The sequence below is a fragment of the Diabrotica undecimpunctata genome, chromosome 1, assembly GCF_040954645.1.
Source record: "Diabrotica undecimpunctata isolate CICGRU chromosome 1, icDiaUnde3, whole genome shotgun sequence".
NCBI lineage: Eukaryota > Metazoa > Arthropoda > Insecta > Coleoptera > Chrysomelidae > Diabrotica > Diabrotica undecimpunctata.
Window position 1 is genome coordinate 171,253,148 of NC_092803.1, and position 23,707 is coordinate 171,276,854.

General features: G+C 32.1%; 2 protein-coding genes across 3 annotated transcripts in view; one reads left to right on the forward strand and one right to left on the reverse strand.

Annotated features, from left to right (window-relative positions):
• Positions 1-23,707, reverse strand: part of LOC140432566 (uncharacterized oxidoreductase YjmC-like) — a 60,659-nt gene that overhangs the window by 36,089 nt on the left and 863 nt on the right. The window contains exon 1 of one of the 2 annotated variants that reach the window (XM_072520556.1): positions 1,846-2,113. The exons of the other annotated variant lie outside the window; for it this stretch is intronic. The gene's annotated coding sequence lies outside the window, so the exon portion shown is untranslated. Of the gene's footprint in view, positions 1-1,845; positions 2,114-23,707 lie in introns of those variants that run through there. 2 annotated transcript variants of the gene reach the window in all.
• The window catches only part of fdl (beta acetylhexosaminidase fused lobes), a 300,470-nt gene continuing 289,983 nt past the window's right edge, over positions 13,221-23,707 (forward strand). The window contains exon 1 of the mRNA XM_072520542.1: positions 13,221-13,365. Coding sequence (XP_072376643.1) covers positions 13,342-13,365 — 24 coding nt within the window. The 5' untranslated portion in view covers positions 13,221-13,341. The remainder of the gene's footprint in view (positions 13,366-23,707) is intronic.

Sequence of the window (23,707 nt, forward strand, 5' to 3'; positions counted from 1 at the left end):
AACATTGGTATGAACATTAACGGAGAGTTAATTAATTAATAAAATACGATACGCTGATGACACGCTAATAGTAACAGATAACCTAGCAAATTTACAGTTTTTGATGGAAAACATAAACACCCATACCAAAAAGTATGGTCTAAAACTGAACATCAAAAAGACTAAATTCATGATTGTAACCAAGAAGCTATACACCAATGTGAATTTAACCATAAATAATCAGCCAGTTGAAAGAGTTACGTCCTACAAATATTTAGGGGTTTGCTTCACTGATACTAATGACCAGACAAGAGAAATCAAGAGGCGAATAGAGATAGCGAGACAATCTTTTGTCAAAATGAAAAAGTTCCTATGCAGCCGTGACATAAATATAAACTTAAGAACGAGAATGTTAAGGTGCTATGTTTTCTCCGTTCTGCTGTACGGCATGGAAGCCTGGACACTGAAAAAGATAAACATCAAAAACATTGAGGCATTCGAGATGTGGTGTTACAGGAGAATGTGGAAAATGCCATGGACAGAAAGAGTAACAAATCAAGATGTTCTGCTGAAGATGGGGAAGGAATGCGAAGTCATAAAAACCATATAAACGAAAAAACTGGAATATCTGGGCCACATAATGAGAGGAGAAAAGTACTCTCTGCTTAGACTCATAATCCAACGAAAAATCTCGGGAAAGAGAAATGTGGGACGTAGGAGGATTTCCTGGTTGCGAAATTTAAGGGAGTGGTATGGGTGCAGTTCAATACAGTTGTTCAGAGCTGCAGCCAACAAAGTAAAGATTGCTGTGATGGTAGCCAACCTCCGATAGGAGACGCTACTGCAAGAAGAAGTGGTTAAGTGTGCACCAGGTCTTACGTGGTGGGTCAAATCCAGGAGGTGTCTCTATGATGCAAGGTATGGCTGCATTTGGTTGAGCTGTCTACCATTCATGGATCCATTTGGTGATCATGTTGAACCATATGGCTTGGGCTGATTCTGCAGTTTGTATTGGAGATTTTCTGGAGCGCAGTCAACTTTTGGTTGCATCTTCTATAAAGTTATGAATCGCCAGCGCCGTGTTGTTTTGATCTTGTAACAAGATCAAAAGCGTTAACAAAGAAAGAGGATACAGAATAGCACACAAAGAAGTAAAAATACTGTGTTACGCAGACGACGCAATACTGATAGCCCAAGATGAAGATAGTCTGCAAAAACTGGTGTACAGATTTAACATAAGAGCAAAAGTGTTAAATATGAAAATCTTATCTCAGAAAACTATAACAATAGTAATCAGCAAGAACCAACCAGATCTAAAATAGAAACTAATGGCATCTATGTCCGGCTATGGAGACCTGGATAACGAAGTGAGAGATCAAGTACAAAAAGCAAATAAACTTGCAGGATGCCTTAATAACACTATCTAGCGAAACAGACACATTAACACTGAGATGAAGTCAAGACATTATAAAGCCAGTGTAAGACCAATAACGACATATGCCTTAGAAACAAGACGCGACACAGCCACAATCCGAAGGCTACTGGCAACGGCAGAAATGAAAGTATTGAGAAGAATTAATATTAATACTAAGATTAATTAATTAATTTTACATAATTAATTTAATCTTAAAACTTACATATTTGTCCCATATTACTTTTATTAAATTAGATTGTGCGTCCAAACTTCGTGTTACGCAAATCATAATCTATTATAAATAAAATAATACTTTCCATAACAAAAACACGTGTTACAAATGCATATAATAAAATAACAATTAATTATTAATACGCATGATTTTTGACTTCATATTAAGTGAAAGTTATAAATCATAAAAGTTTTTAAATTACCTAGTCAATTATACTTACAAAAACAATCAACAAATATGTCTTCAGGTTAACAGGTTAATAATAAACTTTCAGCTAAAATATAACCATCTCGTTTTATTTTTCACACCAGCCGTATGAAATATATCGCCCATCTTATCTATGTTTGCAATTTGTTATACATACTTCAATAAATAAAGGTTGAAGGTCGCGATAATAGAGTATATTTACAATTATTCCCAGGTAATAACATAGCGAGTAAAATCTATAAACTTCTCATTGAAATAAAATTGACTATAACAACGAAAAATAAAAACTAAGAACGAATTTTAATAAATTCAAATTTTGTATTAAACGACGTTTAAACATGGTTGACCTTCCTATTTAAAATACATACGTGACGTCAAGCGGTGTTGTCGCATTTAAAAAATATCAGTAGAAAAATAGCTTAAACACGTTTCCGCTTCTTTTCAGTTGGAGATGTAACGTAATACACTAGATGCATTTGAAAGGAGTATTAACGAAAATAAATAATAACTATATAATAAGACGATTAATAATAGAATATTTAAAATAATTCTGTAGTAAAAGGAAGAAAAGCAACGTTGAATTTAGTTAAATATCAAACATAGAAACATTCCTCCGTTCGAAATTCTGGGTGAGGACTATTTCTCTGGGAACATCATTCTAGGTTAGAAAAAATAAAAGATTCTTGTTATCTTGGAAATCTTACAGTTAAGAGTAACAGTATGCACTAAAGTTTGTATTTGATAATGAAATGTTGAAGGTCGTGTGCGGGCGCTTGCTCGCGCGCATTGTTTGTTCAAGTCAACATGCATGAGATAAAATAAAAGGTTTCTACGATCAATTAGAAGATCAATGAGATGAGAAAGTCGTAATAGGAGGTAAAGTGAGTCAGTCCACGATGATATATGAAGTGATACAGGAAGACTATCTAAGGATGAAAATAGTATGTACAGTAGTCTCTCTTTATAACGATTCCCTATATAACGATAATTCCTCTATAACGATGAAAATAGTAAACGTTGGTTGGTTCGTCATAAGGACAATGTATTAATTCTTTCTCTATACCGATATCGTTCTCTCTTTATAGCGATGACTTTTCAGCGTTCAATAGTGTCAATGACAAATGTGTTTAAAGTTCAGACTTACCTGAGTCACAAGTGGTAAGGTCATTATCCAGCAGTTGTTTTGTTTTGAGCTTAAGGAATGCGTTCACCCATTTTACTCATTCTTATCAGAGGGTTAAGTGACTCGCTTTTATTGTTCGGGTGGCGTGCCTAACTGTTATCACACAGATGTTGTCATCTATTGACGACTTTTCATTCCTAGTTTGAGTTGTGTCTCAGTGTGTCAACAGTCAACATGTTTTCGAAAAAGCGTAAATGTTCTCAGTGGAGGAAAAGTTATCGATAACTCGAGTAATAGAGAAAGGTGAAAAGTAATCGCATGTCGTTCGCCGTACGGGGCTGTCTCAGTCAACTATGGCTACGATATGGAAGGACAGAAAAAAGTGGCTTGAAGCGGAGATGGAGGGCGGTAGCAGGAAGAAGTTGCGGAAATCTCAGCACGAAGATTTAGATCGCGCTTTTCTTCAGTGGTTAAAGCAGCAGAGTATGAACCATATTCCACTTTCTGGGCCTGTGGTCAGGTCAAAAGCTTGCGTTTTTTTAAAATGAGCTTGGAATTGAGAATTCCAAGGCATCTGTGGGTTGTCAGAGCAAGTGGAAGCTGCGGCACAAGATCAACTACGGACAAATCAGTGGAGAGGCTCGCGATCGTTAACAAAAACGTAATGGATGATTGGCTAGAAAACGTGTGTCCTGGACTGAAGGCACGATATGTATCAGACGATATTTTGAATGCTTTTGAGACTGAATAGTTTTTTAAAATGACACCAAACAGAACTTTAAAATTTAAATCGGAAAAGTGCGTTGGTGGAAAGCTCTCTAAGGAACGCATTATATTTTTAGTGGCCGCTAACATGACAGGTTCGGTGATGCGAAAATTGTTAGTGATAGGGAAGTCGAAAAACCCACGTTGCTTTAAAAACATAAAAAATCTACCGGTAACCTATAAAGCAAAAGAGTGCGTGGATGACTTTGGAAATTTTTGAAGAAGCGATAAGAAAGTGGGATATCGAGCTTAAAGGGAAAAAAATTCTTCTGCTTGTAGACAATTCTCCTGCCCATTATGTACTGTGCGACCTTCAAAACATTGAACTTTGTTTTCTGTCAGCAAATACAACGAGTGTCGTGCAGCCCATGGACCAAAGTGTCATTAAGAGTCTGAAAAGCCATTACAGAGAAGACTTTTGATGGAATTGGTTGAGAACAATGGCGATCTTAAACTAACATTCTTGACGCCATCCTAATGATTAGTAAATCCTGGGACGAGGTGACGAGCAATACAATAAAATATTCCTTCAAACATGCAGGATGACTGGAAGATCAAGGATTGACTGATGGTGAAGATGACCTGCCATTAGATGTTTGGGCCAGACAGTTTGAACTTACTATCACCTACGGACCAGAAGAGCTAACAGATTTTGAAGAAGTTAATGAAAATCTAGCTACAACACCTGGACTTTTTGACGAGGACATCCTACAAGCAGTTCGTGTAGAAGAAAACAGTGACCCGGAAGTGAAAGCAGAGCCAGAACCAGCTCCGACCGCTCAGCAGGCATTGAATGCCGCAAAAGTACTGCATCGATTCTTCATCCACCAGGAAGACGATATGAGTGCTTTTGAGTGATTTATGCTGAGACTTTTGGTAATGTAGGCTAAATAAATTTTACAGCAGCATATTATTTTGTTATTGTACTGTACACGTGTTTTAATTGTACAGTCATTTTTTTATACTGTATTGCTTTTATTATTCTTTAATAAATCTATGTAGTGTACAATACAGTTTTAATTAATTTATATTCGTTTTGATCAATTTTTTTAAATAAAAATAGGTTACTTACAAGTAACCTATTGTATAGTGATTGTATTGTATAGTTATACATATATAGATATATATATATATATATATATATATATATATATATATATATATATATATATATATATATATATATATATATATTGTATAGTGTTGTAGTACAGTATTATTAATATTACATTACCGAATTTTGTCTCTCTCTGTATAACGATCTCTCCTTATAACGATGAAAATTCCCCGTCCCTTGTATATCGTTATAGAGAGAGAAAGGACTGTACATGGAACACAAAATTGGAAAAGTGGCAGTCAATTTGGAGAATTCGGGTATTTGGTTGGATATTGAAGAACAGAAAGAACATTGGTTGAAGAAATAACGGTAAAAGGAGAAATTTTGATGTTTGATGGATTTTGAAAACCGAGAGGAATTTTCTCTGTTGCTATCCTTAGAAGGAAGAACACCGAATCCTGAGAAGCGATTTAGTGCCGGTAGCTGTGAACGGTGTAAAAATTAAATTTTTCTTTTGTGAGTAAGAGTTTAAAAAAAGTAATAGCAGTTCTGGTCTATAAATGCTGATTGGGAGAAGTCGCAGTAGTTAAGTTTTGCTGTATTTGTTGTAAGTACAAACAAGTTGTTCATCGGGAGAATCATAGACAAGGAGATTTCTGGCAGCCAAATGAGATAGAAAGGATTTTAGGACGTATGATCGAGATTCCGTGTAAGCACTCCAAAGGAAGTAGGAGTTTTGATAAACGAATATCAGGGACATTTCAGAATTGAAAGTTAACCATGTTTTTTTTAAACAATATTGCGGAGTTTAAAAGGAAACAAATAATAAAACTAATTTGTAAGGTTTTCTTTTGTTAATTTTTTTGTAAAGTAGTATCTGTTGTCTATATTTTTTTTGTCTATCTGGGAGACTGAATCCCAAACGAAGAAATATGTCGTAGAATAAATCGCGTCGCTACAATGGAATTGGGCAGGACACGTCGCCAGATTATCAGAAAACCGATGAATAAAACGTATTGCCCAGTGGAGACTAAGACAAGAAGCAATAAGGAGCAGAGGACGTCCTTCAACTAGATGGACTGACGACCTAAGGCATGTTAGCAACAGCTGGATGCAAGCCGCACAAGACAGGGAAAGATGGAAAGAGCTGACGGAGACCTAATGTCCAACAGTGAACACATATAGGTTGATGAAGATGAGTATCTGTTATTTGTTAAATGTCTTCAATAAATTTACTAAAAATATACATACATTTTAAAATCAAGTGTCAAAAATAATGTTCTTGTATTCTCAATTGTATTGTTTATACTTACTACTTTTAACAGTAGCTTTACTTGTTTTAGAGTTTTAACTATAGAAGGTAATAAAAATGCAACTTTAATTATAAATACCTATAGCATTTACCTACATTGGATAGGTGTGGTAGATGTATAAAAGTAATCAACTTAATTAAATAATAGTGGAGGAGCTATGTTAAATAACTATAGGCAGATATAAGTATTTCAGTTATTCTAAATATGACTCTGGCGGCACATTTTTGATTAATTATTTTGACCTGAAGTAAACCACAAATTTTAATATGAACAAAAAGTCAACGAAACAATTTACTTTATAACCACCTTTGGTTAATTTTTCAAAATTTTAAGATGAATATTTATTTTATACTGTTCTCGAACGTCTCGTATCTGATATTCACAGTGAATCTACCCATAAACCCACATATGTATGCTGAAAACACAGCGGCATTAGTATTAGATGAGTAGCCAGTAATTTTAACACACAAACTTCAGCCGAATCTCAACAACATATTAACTTGTTACATTGTCCAAAACAACTGGATCTATTTATTCACGATTATATGACGAATATTATGACTTTAAATAGGCACCTTACAGAGACATATCTTTTTATCTAGCTACTCTCCCATGGGACATTATCTAAGATGTGAATAATGTAAATATAGCTGTTAATAGATTCTATGATATTTTACTCTTACTAATAAGTTCTTTGGCTCTATTGATTCATCATCATCATCATCACTGGCTCTACAACCCTTTTTGGGTCGTGGCCTGCTCCAGGATTCTTCTCCATTCTGATCTGTTTCGTGCTTTTTTTCTCCCGTTTTTTATTTTTAAGGTTGTTATATCATTTTCTATTTGTTCTAAATATCTCAGCTTCGGTCTTCCTATTGTTCTTTTTCCTACTGGCATCTGTTTGAATATTTTGTTTGGTATTGCGCCTTATTCCATTCTTTTTACATGTCCTATCCAACGCAGCCGTCCTATTTTAATGAATGTTATAATATCCGGATCCTGGTATATTTCGTATAGTTCAGAGTTGTATCTTCTTTGCCATATTCCGTTTTCTTGTGTGCCCTTATATATGTGTCGCAAGATTTTTCTTTCGAAGGTGGCTAACAACGTTTCCTCTCTTTTAGTGAGTGTCCAGGTTTCTGAGCCGTATGTGAGTACCGGTCTTATTAGGGTTTTATATATTTGACATTTTGTTTTTCTTGCGACGTAATCTGATCTTAGTTGCCTAATTAAGCCATGGCAACATTTATTTGCAATAAATATTCACCTCTTCACTTCCTCCGTAACGTTATTATCAGACGTGACTAGGGATCCCAAGTATATAAAGTTTTTTAACCCTATACGTTGTATTCTCCTATTGTTATATTTTGTGGTTGTCTTATTTCTGCGTTTTTACTTACCTGCATATATTTTGTTTTGGTCTGATTGATTTTAAGACCACTATTTTGTGCAGCTTGTTCTATTTGGTTGTATGCCTCTATCATTTCTCTTCTTGATCTTGCGATTATGTCAACATCATCTGCAAATGCTAGTATTTGCACGCTTTTATTAATGATTGTTCCTCTTGTATTGACTGTTGTGTCCCTCAGTATTTGCTCGAGTACGATGTTAAACAAGATGCATGATAGAGCGTCTCCCTGGCGTAGTCCCTTTTTCACATCTATTGTTTCCGTTAATTCATTTTGTATCCGTATTCTACTTTCTAGTTTTAGAGATTCTTTTATCATTTCTATTAGTTGTGTTGGTATATTACATTCTTTCATTGCTTTTATTAAGAATTCTCGGTTTATATTGTCATATGCGCTGTCTACAGAAGCCACTTTGGTATTTGCCAACTATTTTTTCAGCGTGTGGTCTAAGTCTTTCATAAATGACGTTGGACATTATTTTGTATGATGCATTCAGCAGCGTGATTCCCAGGTAGTTTCCACATTCTAACTGATTTCCTTTTTTATGTAATGGTACAATAATACCGCTATTCCACTCCGCTGGTAGCTGTTTATTCGACCATATCTTTGTTATCAATTCATGTATTGTTTTTTGTAGTGCGTCTCCTCCTTCCTTTAGTAACTCCGATGCTATTTGATCCGATCCCGGTGCTTTATTGTTCTTTAATTTGTCTACTGCTGCTCTAATTTCAACTATTGTTGGTGAAGTCTTTTCACTGTTGTCTGCTTGGTCTAATGGCATGTCAGGGTTCGTCTCTCTCCGATCTCCTTCAAACTTTTCTGTAAAATGTTCTGTCCATTTACTTAGTATCTCTTGCTGTTCTATCAATATATTACCTTCCTTATCTCTACACATCGGCTCTATTGATTACTATGCTAAATTTTCTTATATAAGAAACAAATGCAAAATGATTTCTGCTACCAACAAAAACCAACACATTCAGGATATTGAAAATTCAATCCTCAATGACAGTTCAACTTCTGGAGTTATGTCCATAAAAAAAATAATGACAACATTTCAAATACTATGTCATAATGGTTGTTTTTTAAGAGATATAGAACTTTAAAATGGAATAAAACAAACATGATTTTTTTTAAATTGACATGAACTTGACGTTATTCGAAAGATAATCTTTTGGCATAATTTAAATATGATTTATGTCTTATTGAAACCACATCTTGTGCACATGGTGATTGTTCAATTGAGGAATGAAAAGTCAATAATCATGGCTCTATAGCGGTCACCATTGACTATACCGTTCTTGCCAGCATCGTTTTTGAAAAAGTATGGACAAATAATTCCATCAGCCCATAAAGCACACCAATAGTCAGTTTTTCTGGATTTAATGATGTCTCAATATTCACTTAGAAATTATTTTTACTGGACAGTTTTGTTTGTTGACGTAGCTATTCTATCAAAAGTAAGCTTTAACGCTAAACAAAATTAGCTTATCAAAATCGGGATCAAGTGCAATTTCGTTTTGGGCCCATTTACTGAATGTACGCGTTGCTAGAGGATTGTGTAGAATAGAATGAATATTCTGTATAATAAAATAAATTTTACGTCATTGCAATGACTTTTGAATATCCCATTTTAAAATTATTTAACAATTTATTAGATTGCCAAGAAACTCAGTCCTGTGAATTTTCTGGTACCTACAAGAGCTACCCATAGTTCAGGTACCTTTTAGATTGTTTATCGTACACTATATGGCTAACAGATTTTTACTATAATTTGTAATGAATTAAATACCTGATACCTACCTAAATACCACCCTACGCCTATAACATGTTTGATATTTTTAATATACTTATTTGTACATTTATATATTGTGTAGTTCTTCCACGTGTTTTTATCGTAATGGGTAGTCTGTAAACAAATTTTCACTGGATTACACAGCTACTGATCTCAACCTCCATCCTCTCCTATCTAACCAATCGTTTACTTTAGGGTTTTTTTCCGTCATTGCATCTTCAATTCCATTTTTCCATGCTATTTTTGGTCGTCCGCGTTAACGCTATGTTTGGCCATCTAGTACTCCATCTTTCCACGTGTTCATAGCATATACGCTGTCGGGTTATTATTCTATCTGTAATCTTTGTGTTCCTCCCATCTGTCGATCTGTTGTCTAACGTTTCATTTTTTCTATGTTACAGCTTTTTTTCCCGATCTTCTGAGGAATTCCATTTTTTTGGCCTTTAAAAGCTGTGCCTATTTAGCCAGCCACATTTCTAAAAATTAAGCCTAACTAACTAAGATGCTGTCTTTTACCAACTGATCTACTTTTTCATTATGTTCAAGACCAATATAAGCTTTTATCCACGTAAATACTATACTAAACTATACTATAAAATAAAATACTATTATATAAAAGTATTGTTAATTCTTTGATGCTGGGATTTACGTTAATAGAATTTTCATCCGATTGGCTGAAGAAACTTTTTAGAACGGATAGTAAGTCAGATAATATGTTTATTTGTTTGAAATTTGAGTATTTTGGGTAATAATGAAAAACCTATTGAATTAAATTTAGAAATAAAAGAATTTATATTTAATTTTAGGTTTATTGTACAGCCCTCAAGTTTTGTAAGTGTTATACATGGCAAAATCGTCAGCATATTGTATGATACTATATTTGTTATTTTTTTTATGAACTTCCCAAGCATATATATATATATATATATATATATATATATATATATATATATATATATATATATAGAAGAGGCAAAATAACTGAACCCTGTGGTAAACCCACTGAAAGTAGGCGGGGACCAATTATCGAGTTATTGACGGATCTTATATAGACTTCTCTATGCATTAACACTTGGCATATTATTTGCAAATTCTGGGTGGAATATCTATCTTTAGTAATTTTTCTGTTAATATCAGTGTATCTATACAATCGTAAGCTGCTTTAATGTTAAGGAATCCAGCACCTAAGTACTGATTTTTTTAATAGCACAGCTTAAAATCTGAAACTAAGTGCGATCACTTCAATCTACAGTTCCAAAACCTTTTTTAAAACCGAATTGTTGCACTGGTAGAAAAGAATTAGAATAAAGATGAAATTCAAGCTTGTGTTTAATAATTTCCTCAAATGTTTTAAAAAGAGTGAAAGAAGAGAAATTGGGAGGTAGAAGTCTGCATAATTAGGATTTTTTGTGGTTTTGGAATGGGGATTACTAATATTTTTTTTTCATTTCTCTATACTTCATTGAATATTTCAAGAAAAAGTGCAATGTGAGATTGGTTAATGCTATGTATATAATTCTACAAAAATATTACATGCCTAATCGGATTCAACTTTATAAAAAACAGGTTCCTGCCAATCCAATCCTTTACATTTATTACCAGATACTGGATTTCATTTAATTTTTTTTTGCTTGTTGCCACAAGCATCATTTTTAGGGGTATTTTTATTCAAATTACTGCAATGCTGCTAACTGCATCCCATAATTTTTTGCTTTATTTTTTAATAATAATTTAATGCTTGTAGTTACTTTTTTAACAGGTATAAAATTTTCCAATGAATTATGGTTTTTATAGTAATGTTTCTTAAATTCGATATTATTTAAGAGAAATTCGTATTTTTCATTAGTGTTGTTGAAAAAACGCATGTTATCGTAATGGATGTGCGAAAAGAAGGTTTATTTGAGCCAATTAGCTTTTTTAGTGTTCTATTTAGACTTAAGATAGATAGTATAATCTTGTGTTAAAACAGAGTAACTTCATTCCAAAAGAGGAATTCCATTTGCACTGACGCAATTTTTTTCTTATTTGTCTTGCCAACACTCTGGTCCGTACTGGACCAAAGTATTAAATTAAGTCTTTGGATTGCCCCTTTTCCTCTAGATATTCTACTCTGCATATCTTTATCAGACGTTCCTTCAGAGGATATAACCTTCCTAGATATGTATATTCCTGGCATGTTCTGATTTCATGGCCTGTTATTTTATGTTAGGTGCTGTTGGCAGTCCACCTCCCAAAAAATATTTTACGCACCCTCAGTGCAAGACTGCAGTAAGTCAGAATAAGTAAGTTTCGAGATAAAGACGATTTTGTTTATTTTCGTGCTAATATCGGTGAAATAAGACACAAGTTTTAAGAAAAATTAACATTTAATTTGATTTTGCATGCTTTTCAGCCTATATTACATTAACCAAAAATAGAAATTCAAATAAAATAATACTAATGCCAAAAAATTAGGAATTTCAAAGTTACAACACTTTTGCACGGAGAAAATTGTAAAAAGTGTAGACACATTTTCTGTTAGTTGTTGTCCTCTTCTCGTATATCATCTTGGGCCAAAATATTTTTATAAAAACTATGTTGAGCTTCTGGTATCATACCCAAATGACATAAGTATACCAAATCTTTCTTTTTGGCCATTTGAATTTTTCAATATTTTTATTTAAATTCAAAACAAAATTACTATAATAAAAATATGCAAATCACGTTACCTTGAGTACAGTGATTAACAAAAGGATTGAAATTCACTACCTTAGTAAAAGTTGGGAATTACGGGGGGACAATATGATAAGACAATCGCCCCGAAAGGTTACATGAAGATTTAATACAATTTGGGATTTAGTTTTTACAGAACAACTTTTCTGAGAATAGATATTTTTAACCTGTCAATATTATTACTACACAAGTTTTAAGATAACTGTTTTTCCTTTCATAAGAAAAAATACTTTTTGGCTGTAAATAATTAGTATTAATTTATGTGTTTTTAATCCAATCTAATAAATAAATGGTCAAACGATATCGCACACATTTTATGGAAAATATAATGTCACACAAAGGACATAAAACTTACATGAATAGATTGGTCTCGTAAATCTTTGTTTATTGTCTCGGCCGTTAATGGATTACGTAGACACGCTGTATATTAAAATTAAACACCACAGATATAGATATTAAATAACAAATATTTTACTTTTTTCGTACCTTTCATTGCTTGTTATCGAAACCATTGCAATGTTCCGTGCGAAACTGTTGTAACTCTGTTACATTAGAATTACAACAGTTTTGCACGGAACTTATGTACAAAAACGCAAAATAGTTAAACTGTTGTTGTTGTAATATTTAGCCGGTTAAGCATTTGAAAGTTACTAAAGTTTTACAAGGGATAGATATGCATGTTTACAATCGAATTCCATGATTACTTCATTTTCATAAAATTTTGAGTTACTGCAGTCTTGCACTGAGGGTGCTATATTATGGCGATGAATAAGTCAGTACTAACACATCTAAAAATCTTAAACATAAAAAAGCAGAAGAAGAAAAATATTTTTTTAAGTTTTTTTTCGTATCTGTTAATCTAGTATTGTTAGATTTGTTTATTTAGTACAAAATTTATTTAGAAAAGGAAAATTTTATTTTATTTTCAATCATTTCAATCAGTCTACATACACATTTCTTTTACTAACGAGCATCATAAACATAAGTTCTATTTTTAAAAGAAAAACAAATTCAATTACAATGTTATCTAATAAACATCTTGCGAACGTAATCAGATAGACTTTCAAAAACAAATCCATAATTCAAAGACTTTCCGTTGTTCAACTTGGCAACTCTGTTAGGTAGGGAGCACGCGTTAACATCATTGATCCGAATAGGATTGTTAACCATGACCTACCCAAATAGGCTTAGTTTTCCGTCTATCTCCGAAACCATTACGATTTTTTCGAAATCCATGTTTGTTTTCCAATGCTGTAGTGATATGTTATCCCACGGTCACCTTATAATAATCGATTCGGTTTTATTAATTGGTCACAGGAATTTCAACAGTATTAAATGTCGTATCTCTGGATGCTTCGGGTAAGCCGAGTCCATCCGACTGCTAGTGTTTATTGTTTATAATAGATAAATGGGTTCCCTATTGCATTTTTGTATACTATTACTTTTAAATTAATAAAACGACGTTATATTCAACATATACCAATTGTTATGTAGTTCTAAATGCCTTTTAAACATGATTACTATTTACATAAATATTATTAATTAGACGTTTCTAGTGAATTAGCATAAGTAATAGGTACTCTTATACGAACAAAAATAGATTGCAATGCGGAATGACAATTTTTTTTCCTGATTACGCGGTAAAACCATTCTCTATAGAGTGACATAACCTCTCTCTAACCATACTCATAACATTTCGCTTATGTTATGTAGGTATTTTTTATTACAACCCTAATGTTAACCCCAATCTTTCAAATACTTAACCTCTAAAAACAGAATTAATATGTAAAAATATTCAGGATTCGTTATATACAGGGTGGTCCTTAAGTAATTGTACAAACAGCAACCGTAGATTCTGCACTTTAAAATATTACGATTTAAGCCAACTTGCTTTAATAGAATGTTGATATCAAGAAAGATACAGGGTGTTAAAGTGGAAATTTAAAATTTTATTTTTCGCTATAACTTTTACGTTTGTAAATATTTTTGGACAAAAATTTACAGTTGGATGCTTTTGAGTAGGATAAATTATAATTTTATACTTACTTTAATGTAACTAATAAAGGGCGCCACATATGCCACATGTGTGGCATAAATTTGCGCTTAACTTTTTTGGTCTTTAAGTTAGCTCTATTTGTGTTAAAAAATATTAAAGATACATTATTTTTACAAAGAAAAGGTATACTTGTTAGTAACCTGAAAATTCAACCGTTTTCGAGATAAATGCATTTTATAAGTCAGCTGCACAATAATTCTTAGTTTGATATTTTTGCGGTAAAGCACTGAATACCTGTAGATGAGCATAATTCATAGTTTATTCTTATTAAAACAACTCAAAGATGATAATGTAACATCACAAAATGCTTTGTTATATGTGTTAAATGTCTTATTGGAGAAAAGATATTTCATCTTCTTCTTTAGGTGCCGTGTCCGTATTCAGACGTTGGCCGTCATCATGTTTACAATTTCCCTTTACTATCGCTTCTTAAGTTTCCATAATGGCGTATTACTTTTTCTCTATTGTAAAATGGTAAAAACCCAAAATATGTGGTTTATGCAAGATGGTACACAACCAAATTCTAGAGAGAAGGCAGTTAGAACATACTTAAATACAAATTTTCTGAACGTTGGATTGGTCGTGGTAGTCATATTCCTTGGCAATGTGGTGAGATATTGATAGAATTATTTAATTCATAAAATATCCGAAAAGAATACTTATTGTTCATTACGTAAATTGTTTACCCATTTTTATTAGGACAAATAGAAACTAGAGCACAGGTATTGAATAACACATATGTGTCCTGTTTCATAATACTTTTTCTACAAATCTAACCTGAAAGACTCAGCATTTTTACAAAAACATCATCGTTGTCCTAATAACCGATATTGTTATAAATATAGTAAACACACAGGCAATTTAGTTCAGCATAATATTAGTTCGTTAGTAAATCATATTAGTCCATTTGTTCGAGATGTAATTATATTTACTCGTAAGCTGTAACGTAATCATATAAGTAAGTAATGTCATCGATATATTCATCCATTATACATTATAGCCACCAGGTAGCCCCGAATTTAATCAGCTTGATTTTGGTGTATGGGGCGCATTAAAACAACGTGTCTATAAGAATCCCATAAACATTCGCAACCAACTATGGGAAGAAATAAATACTGCAGCAGTTTCTTTAGAACGAACGATGCTATTTAATATGAGACGATCTTTTATGGAATATATTGACAAATGAATTAAAGTAAATGGTGTACATATCAAACACTTACTTTCACAAAAACTTATGTTATTTAGTTTAACTATTTCTTAATTTGGTTTGTAAACAAAATGTTTTGATTATGACTTTAATTTAATATAAAACTTAAAACTTTAATAAAACTTTAATATTTATTTTATTTAATATTTCGTTAACTATTAACTTTAGTTAAAGGTATTTTATACCAAAATTCAGAAGTATTAATGTTTTTGTCTTTTTTTTCTTCGTTGCCTGGAGTAATTGCCTTAGATCCGAATTATGCAGCTGATTTTTAAAATGTGATAATCTCGAAAACTGTTGAGTTTTGAAGTTATTAACAAGTATACCTTTTTTTTTGTTAAAATAATGTATCTTTAATATTTTTTATCCCAAATACAGGTGACTTAAAGAGCAAAAAAGTTAAATGCAAATTTATACCACATATGTAGCATAAGTGGTGCCCTCTATCAGTTACATCAAAGTGTGCATCAAATTATAATTTCTCATATTTAAGAGTACCCAGTTGTAAATTTTTATACATAAATGTTTACAAACATGAAAGTTATAGCGAAAAATTAAATTTTAATTTTGCAATTTAATACCCTGTATCTTTCTTAATATCAACATTTTATTAAAGCAATTTGGCTTAAATCGTAATATTTTAAAGTGTAGAATCTACTGTGTCTTTTTCTACAATTACTTAACTACCACCCTGTATAAAAAAGGGCTCAATTTAAGGGGGACCGAACATAGTGAAAAAACAGCTAATGATATTCAAAATTGCTTTATGACGAAGAGGTATTGTAGTAGCAGTTGCATATTAAAGTAGGTATATATTATAAAAGAAATTCACAACATTGTTTTGAATCACATTAGGACTAACCGGGACTTAACATTAAGGGGTTCCGTTGAAAAAAAGTTATTTAATTTTATATTTTAATTTCATTTTAAATTAATACCAATAAAAATATGTTTTTTGCAGTTTTAAACATTATATTTTGTAAGTTGACTAGACACACTAGGAGTACAATATGCGCAGATAATTTTATTAATGCAGTTTCTAAAAAAAAAGAAAAGAAAATCCAGACTAATAGCCCGTTCAGACGATACGTATTCGAATTGTCGATCAAAATGTCGAATTCGTTTAAATGGGCGCGTTCAGATGATTCGATCGTTTATTGCACTCGGAAATTTTATCCGGTACGTCCAAAACATTCGATTTTGTCGTTGCAAACCGTATGCAGTGACAAGATAAAAAATTCGTATCACGTATTCACACAATTCGAATTTTGTTGACCTAGTTGAATACCAAAAAAGCGTAGGTAAAGGAATTTTTTAACTAGTTGTTTACTGTCTCTCAAGTAGGGTAGTAATAGCAGATGGATGAAGAGGACGTCGATATTTTGTTTAGTGGAAGCGAGACCATCTTTATCGAATAAAACTATTCATGATTATAAGATAAACATTTTTTAAAAGTAGCGGCATAGAGAAAATATGTTTTTTTTTTTTAAATAAATTATCGTTTCGTGCTTGCCGTCGGAAAGGGTTGTAAACATGTGTTTGTTCTTGGGTAAAATTGGAATACTAAAGAGGACAAAACAGGGCAAGAGAGGTCATACTAAAAGTATATTATATCTACACACGATTTGGAAATGCATAATAGTACAGTTTTTATGATAGAAGATTACATTGGTCTTTATACAGGAATGTTCAAAGCAGATGAAAAAATGATAAAAACCGATTCTTTATTGACTCATTTTTGTTTAAACCTCGAATACAATATAAGGGGTGATTCTTGCAGAGACGAGTTTTAATTAGATGTTTTAGAGAAACTTGACATAGATAATTAATATCTAAAAAATTAGGATAAGATGAGTTTGGATATGCTTAGTATCCGATTTGACACCATGTATTTTTTTCTAATGTTGTCTATTTGGTTAAATTTCAACATTTTTTTAATAGAATATTATTTAATATACAAGGTAATTTAAAAAGCGAACTTTTTCAACTTTGTTAAATGAATCACTTTATACAGGGTGATTCATTAAGAATGTCAAGTCTCTAAGTTGTTGAATCATATGATGATTCTGTCCGATTTGATCTCGTAAAGATCTCTTGATATCTAGTAAACCTTACATTCGCGAATTTAGCCGAAATTTAATTTTTCGTTTTTTTTATTTTCGTTCATTATCGTTTTATTAACGGTTATTTTTTCAGGTAGGCTTATGTCACTTGTAGTTAGTTTGTGTTGCAATAAAACTTATCGTTGAATCGTTGATATTACTTGATAATAATTAATAAGAGTAAGTATATATAATATAATATCATAATATAACAAAATAATAACATAATGATTTTTCCAACAATGAGATGCGCGATATGATTAGTGTTTTTGCTCAATCAAATTAGAGTGGAACCACTGCGGCTCCAAGATTAGTCACAAATACATTAAAATCGAAGGCCATAGAAACCGAACTAAAATAGTCCAGTACTCGGAGATTTGACTCCTAAAAATCATACGAACAAGCTGAATTTTCCTTAGAATATCAATTTTGGGACCCCAAAAAAGATGCATGAAAATTTTACCACTTTTATCCCGCGGCTTTCCCCTCCCGGGGTAGGGGGGAAATGGAATTATTAAAAATTTGTACGTAGTAGCAAAAAATGATTCATCATATAGAAAATGTTGTTGAGATAATTCTGAACAAAAATGTTAATTAGTACTTTCGTGTAGAATGAACCCTTCTCTCAGAAACAACGCTTGAAGCGACCGGTGATTTTGAATGTCAGTTACGCGCGCAAAGTCAATTTTAAATAAAGGTTATATCAACTCGACGGTAACAAGTCGATATCTTTTGATCAGAGTGTCATATCAAAATCAAACTGCGTTGGTTTTAGTAAAAGTTTTAAGTAATTAAACCTTGCGCGATTTTTGCCATTTTTTACGATTTTCATGAGATCTATAAAATGTATTACTTTTATTAACCTGTTGTAATGGAATTTTCATTAATAAAGCCTAAACTTCAAAACTTATGACATGAAATTTTCATTTTGAGTTTTGGCAACAGATATGTCTAAAAAACGCAGAAGTTCAACAAGTCACGAAAAAGGCTTCCACAAAGTCGTTATTGAGTAGAATTTGTAGCAGAAGTTGTGTAGTTTTGAAAAACGTATTTGCGTAATCAAAAACGAGCAGTTTTAAACGTTTAGCAACGTTTGTAATGTGAAAGTTTAAATTCAGCATTTTTTAGGAATATTTTAAATGTCTCACATCTATTACCAAAACTTAAAACCAAAATATCATGCTATAGATATTGAAGATTCGGATCTAGTCAATGAAAGTGATACATTTTATTGATTTCATGAGAATCGTAAAAAATAGCAAGAATCGTGCAACGTCTATTAATTTAACACCTTTATAAAAACCGACTTTATTTGCGACAAAATACATTTTCATATTTCATTTCAATATATATGAAATAATATATTGAAATATATTATTTCATATTTCATAATATGAAATAATATATTTCATATTATTGATTTTTGTTCATAGGACACTCTGATCAAAAGATATTGAATTTTTGTTGTCGAGTTGGTACACATTTTATTTAAAATTGTTTGTTTTGCGTGCAATACGTTGTTTCTAACAGAACGGTTCATTCTACAGAAAAAATGCTAATAAAAATTTTTGTTCAAAATTATCTCATCTACATTTTTTATGTAAAACATTTTTTCATGGCCTACAGATTTTTGATAAACCGATTTTTTCGTTTTTCACCCCCTACGAGGAGGCGTTTTACGGGAAATCCAGCGGGTGAAAGTGGTAAACTTTTTGCATCTTTTTTGGAGTCTCAAAATTGACATTCTCAGCAAAATTCACGTTGTTTGTAGGTATTTTAGAGATATAGTGGTATTTTCGTCTCTTACGACTGGAGCAAAAACTGTTTTGAAATATTTACATCGCCTAGGTGAGACGGGGTCTTTACGTAAAAGTCAACAAGGAGCTACAAACACTATTACTGTATATAAAAAAAGATAAAGTTTTAATTTGTGTTGTAGAGAATCCAAAAAACAAAACTCGCCGATTAAGTCTGGCAACAGGGATAAACCAATCATCTGTATTTAAAAAATTGAAGAAGGATAAACTGCATCCATATCATTCCCCTATTGTTCAGAATTTACTACCCCAACATTTACCTGTGTATCTACAATTTGATCAATTTGTATAAGATAAACAAAATATTAACCCAGATTTTCTGGATACAATGTTTTTACTGATGAGCCAACATTTACCAGACGGAATATTTAATTGGAAAAATAGTCATTTGTGGCATTCTGACTGAAAATTATCATGCTAAGAGAGAAACCCATTTGCAGGACGACTTTAAGGTTAGCATTTGGTCTGGTGTAATATGTGATTACCTAATAGGTTCTTTTGAACTGCAAAGAAATTTAAATGGACCTCTGTATTTAGATTTTCTTCAAGAACATTTACATAAATTACTGGAAGATTTTCCTCTTGCTGAAGACAAAACATACGGTTTTTGCAGGACAGGGCGCCACCACATTATTCTTTAGAATTTCGTCAATACTTAAATCAACAGTTTTCGCATCAATGGATTAGTGGTGGAAGTAAGTTTGATTGGCCACCAAGAAGTCTTGATTGCAATCCTTTGGATTTTTCAATTTGGTTGCAAATGAATACATTAGTTTACAAAAAATAATTAATTCTCTTTTAGAATTGCGACAGAAAAGAGAAAAAGCCGCAAATGTGATTAAACATAAGAGACAAGGGTTATTTATATTAAGAGAACTTTGCAAAACCGGATCATAAAGTATATTGAAGTAAATGGTAGACATTTTGAACATTTACTTTAAAGTTTTTTGTTTTTTTACTTTAATTACTTAAATTTGTTATTGTTACACATTTGGAAAATAACATTTTTTAGGTAAAATTAAAATTTTTTGGACTTTTTAAAAGCAAAAGTCGATAACCGATTAAATTACAAGAATTAAACAAGTGTAACTTTTTTTGTAGAATATTGTGTTTCTTAATATTTATTTTTCTATTATTTTACCCATAGTTCACCCGAAAATTTTTTTTCTGTTATGTATTAAACACAACCAAGTGTAAAGGCGCGTACACATTTGGCAAACGCATGTGGTAGCAACAAAAGCCCCAACAAACGGTAGCAAAGGCATATGTTTTCCTTCGCTAGAGTTCGTTCACTGAGCGGTACATCAAAAGAAAATTGAAGAGGGAATTCTTTTGGCTGTGTTTACTATGTACGTTTCCAAGTGAAAGTGTCGAACATTGTCTCGATTTTATTTTGATTTCCTAATTTACAATAATGAAGCAGTCTAATTTTTCTTGTTTAAAACTTATTGGTTTATATCGAGAACAAGAAGTTTTATGGAATCCAGTGCATAAAACTTGTATATGAGCCAACAGTAGCTAAATATCGTAGAATTAACATTAACCTTTCTGTTGGCTTTCTTTATTCTTCTTCAGTGCCTTATCCGGTCCGGATGTTGGCGATCATCAAGGCTATCATGGTTTTGTTGACTGCTCTGCGAAACAGCTCCGCTAAGGTGATCCCTAACAATTGTCGGAGATTTTTCAACCACGAGATACGACGGCGTCCCGGTCCTCTTCTGCCAAGTCCTCCAAGTCCTCTATTGGCTTTATCATGTCTTTAAAGTTTGTATCTCCTTTTGGGTTTTTTGCACCAATTTTACCTAATAACCATTCAAAATCAGTAGACTTTCTATAAAAATTTTGAAAATTCTACATTTCAGCTTTTAGATCATTAAATAATATATATATATATATATATATATATATATATATATATATATATATATATATATATATATATAATATTTTATGTATATATATATATATATATATTTAATATTATATATATATTATATATATATATATATATATTATATATATATATATATATATATATATATATATATATATATATATATATATATATATATCCTCTATACCATTTTCTGCATTTGAACAATGATGTTGTTCACCAACGGAGCTTTCGTCGTTTTGTGGGGACTTCTTTTACTTTTTTGGCTCCCGCATCACTAATAATAATATACAAAGCGCAAGAACTATATCCACATCCGATGTAAGTTTTACAATTTACGTAACTGCCGCGCCACGAATCCCCAAAAACCTTAAAGGCTTTTTACCTCGGAAACTATATTAAAAGAATAATTTCAAATGCTTATATTTTTAATGTTTTTTTTTTGTAAGGGTCTATGCCTTTATTCTATATAGGAAAGTTGAATATACGTTAACAGTTAAGAACTCGAAATTTAACCATTATATTAAATCCAGATTACAGAGAGCAGTTTTTATTCTATAAAATTATTTCTGGCTTGGTCAATTTGGGTTGTGTTTTGTCACCCACTCTTTTTAATCTGTACTCTGAAGAAATCTTTAGGGAGGCTTTGGATGACAGACAAGACAAAGTAAGACTAGGTGGAGAAGTAATCAACAATATTAGATACGCTGACGATACAGCCATTCTTGCAGAAAATTTACAAGATCTAAAAAAATTACTAAATCTAGTCAGTGAAGCAAGTTATCGGAGAGGCCTAAAAATCAACATTTCAAAGACAAAGTGAATGGCAGTTGGAAAGATCAATATAGATCAAGGTCTGATCTCTCTTAATGGAGAAGAGATCAAAAGGGTAAATCATTTCAAATACCTTGGCAGCTTTTTAAATGTAAATTCTGACTCTGATGAAGAGATAATAACCAGGATCGAAATATCACGTAAGGCTTTTATGACCTGGATACCAGTTTTATGACCTGGATAACAGAAACCTGTCGATGAATATTCGTAAGAAGGTCCTGAAATGTTATGTGTGGTCCATCCTATTGTATGGTTGTGAGACATGGACGTTAAAAACCACAATGCTAAACAAGTTAGAAGCATTCGAATTGTGGTGCTATAGACGAATCCTAAAGATATCGTGGGTTTCGCACACTTCCAATGAAGATGTTCTTCAAATGATCAATTCAGAACGTCTGCTCATAAACACCATAGAGAGGAGAAAAACAAAATACTTCGGCCATATAATTAGAGGACCTAAATACCATTTACTTCGCCTTTTGTAAGAGATGGATTGGTCGAAAAAAACTTTCATGGCTGCGTAATATTAGACAATGGTGTGGTTCCACAAATTGTAAACATGATGACGGCCAACGTCTGAATACGGACACGGCCCCCAAAGAAGAAGAAGGTCAATTTTAACATGATTTTCTCTATTATAGACAAATCCCAATCCTCATTTATGTTACCCCCAGGATAAGTGAAGATTTGTACTCTTTTTTTATTTTATTGATAACAATATGGGTTATTAGCTGTACTATAATTAAAATATAGACACTTATATCTAAACAGTATTTTTGATTAATTATTAGGTTCACAATTAGGTAAGCTCAAGTTGACACATTTTACAATTTATACCAATAGAGTTTACAAACATTAACAGTTACAGTTTGTTTTAAACATCAATATCTTTTAAGTAATTAAACATATTTGTAAAACAATGTGCTTCTAAGCCTGCTTTTATATTGTTAGTTGCGTGTTTTTGTCTTTCACTAATATGTTAGGACACTATTAAGATGTATGTAGGGCGATTTGATTTTGGAGATTAGGTAGCTGTGAGTTAGTCTGCTATGACCTATACGTAAACGGGTTAGGTTAACAAACAGATGGCGATTTAAGTTTATCTCGCACCAAGAAACGGTTGAGGGCTGCACGACGTGTAGAATTGATTGTGAAAGATTCCATTGGTTTACCCATTCATTTGTCACTTTTTCTTTACGGAACGATTTATAATCGGAAACAGACACTATACAAAAGTTCACTAACACTAAAGAGGGACTGTGTATTCCTTCTCTGGTATAAAAATCTGTTTTGGATTCTTTCCAGTGGTTTATAGTTTATAAAACAATTACACTAATTAGTATTTTACATTAAGGTTTTAGCTGATTATCATCGTTTTAGTTTTATCGATATTAATATTCATTCCGTCTGCTAGTAATTTCTATTTGAATAATTAGCATTTAAAGGCCTTTTGTATTATCAGCAAGGAGAACAATATCGTCAGCGTATCGAAAATTATTCATAAATATTCCATTTACCTAAAGCCCCTCTTCAGTATTTGCCATCGCCTCTCTAAATGGCTATTCAGAGTAAATAGTCAATAATAAGGGTGACAAAACACAATACTGCCAAACTCCTCTAAGGATATTAAATATTTCGGAATAAATATTGTCAACTTAAACGATTCCTTTTTGTTGTGTCTATAAATTTCACATGAACCTCAAATCATTATCTTCTATACCTGAATACATCGACAGAACACCGAAACAAAACGAAAATGGTTCACAAAAGAAATGTGCGACTCTTCTG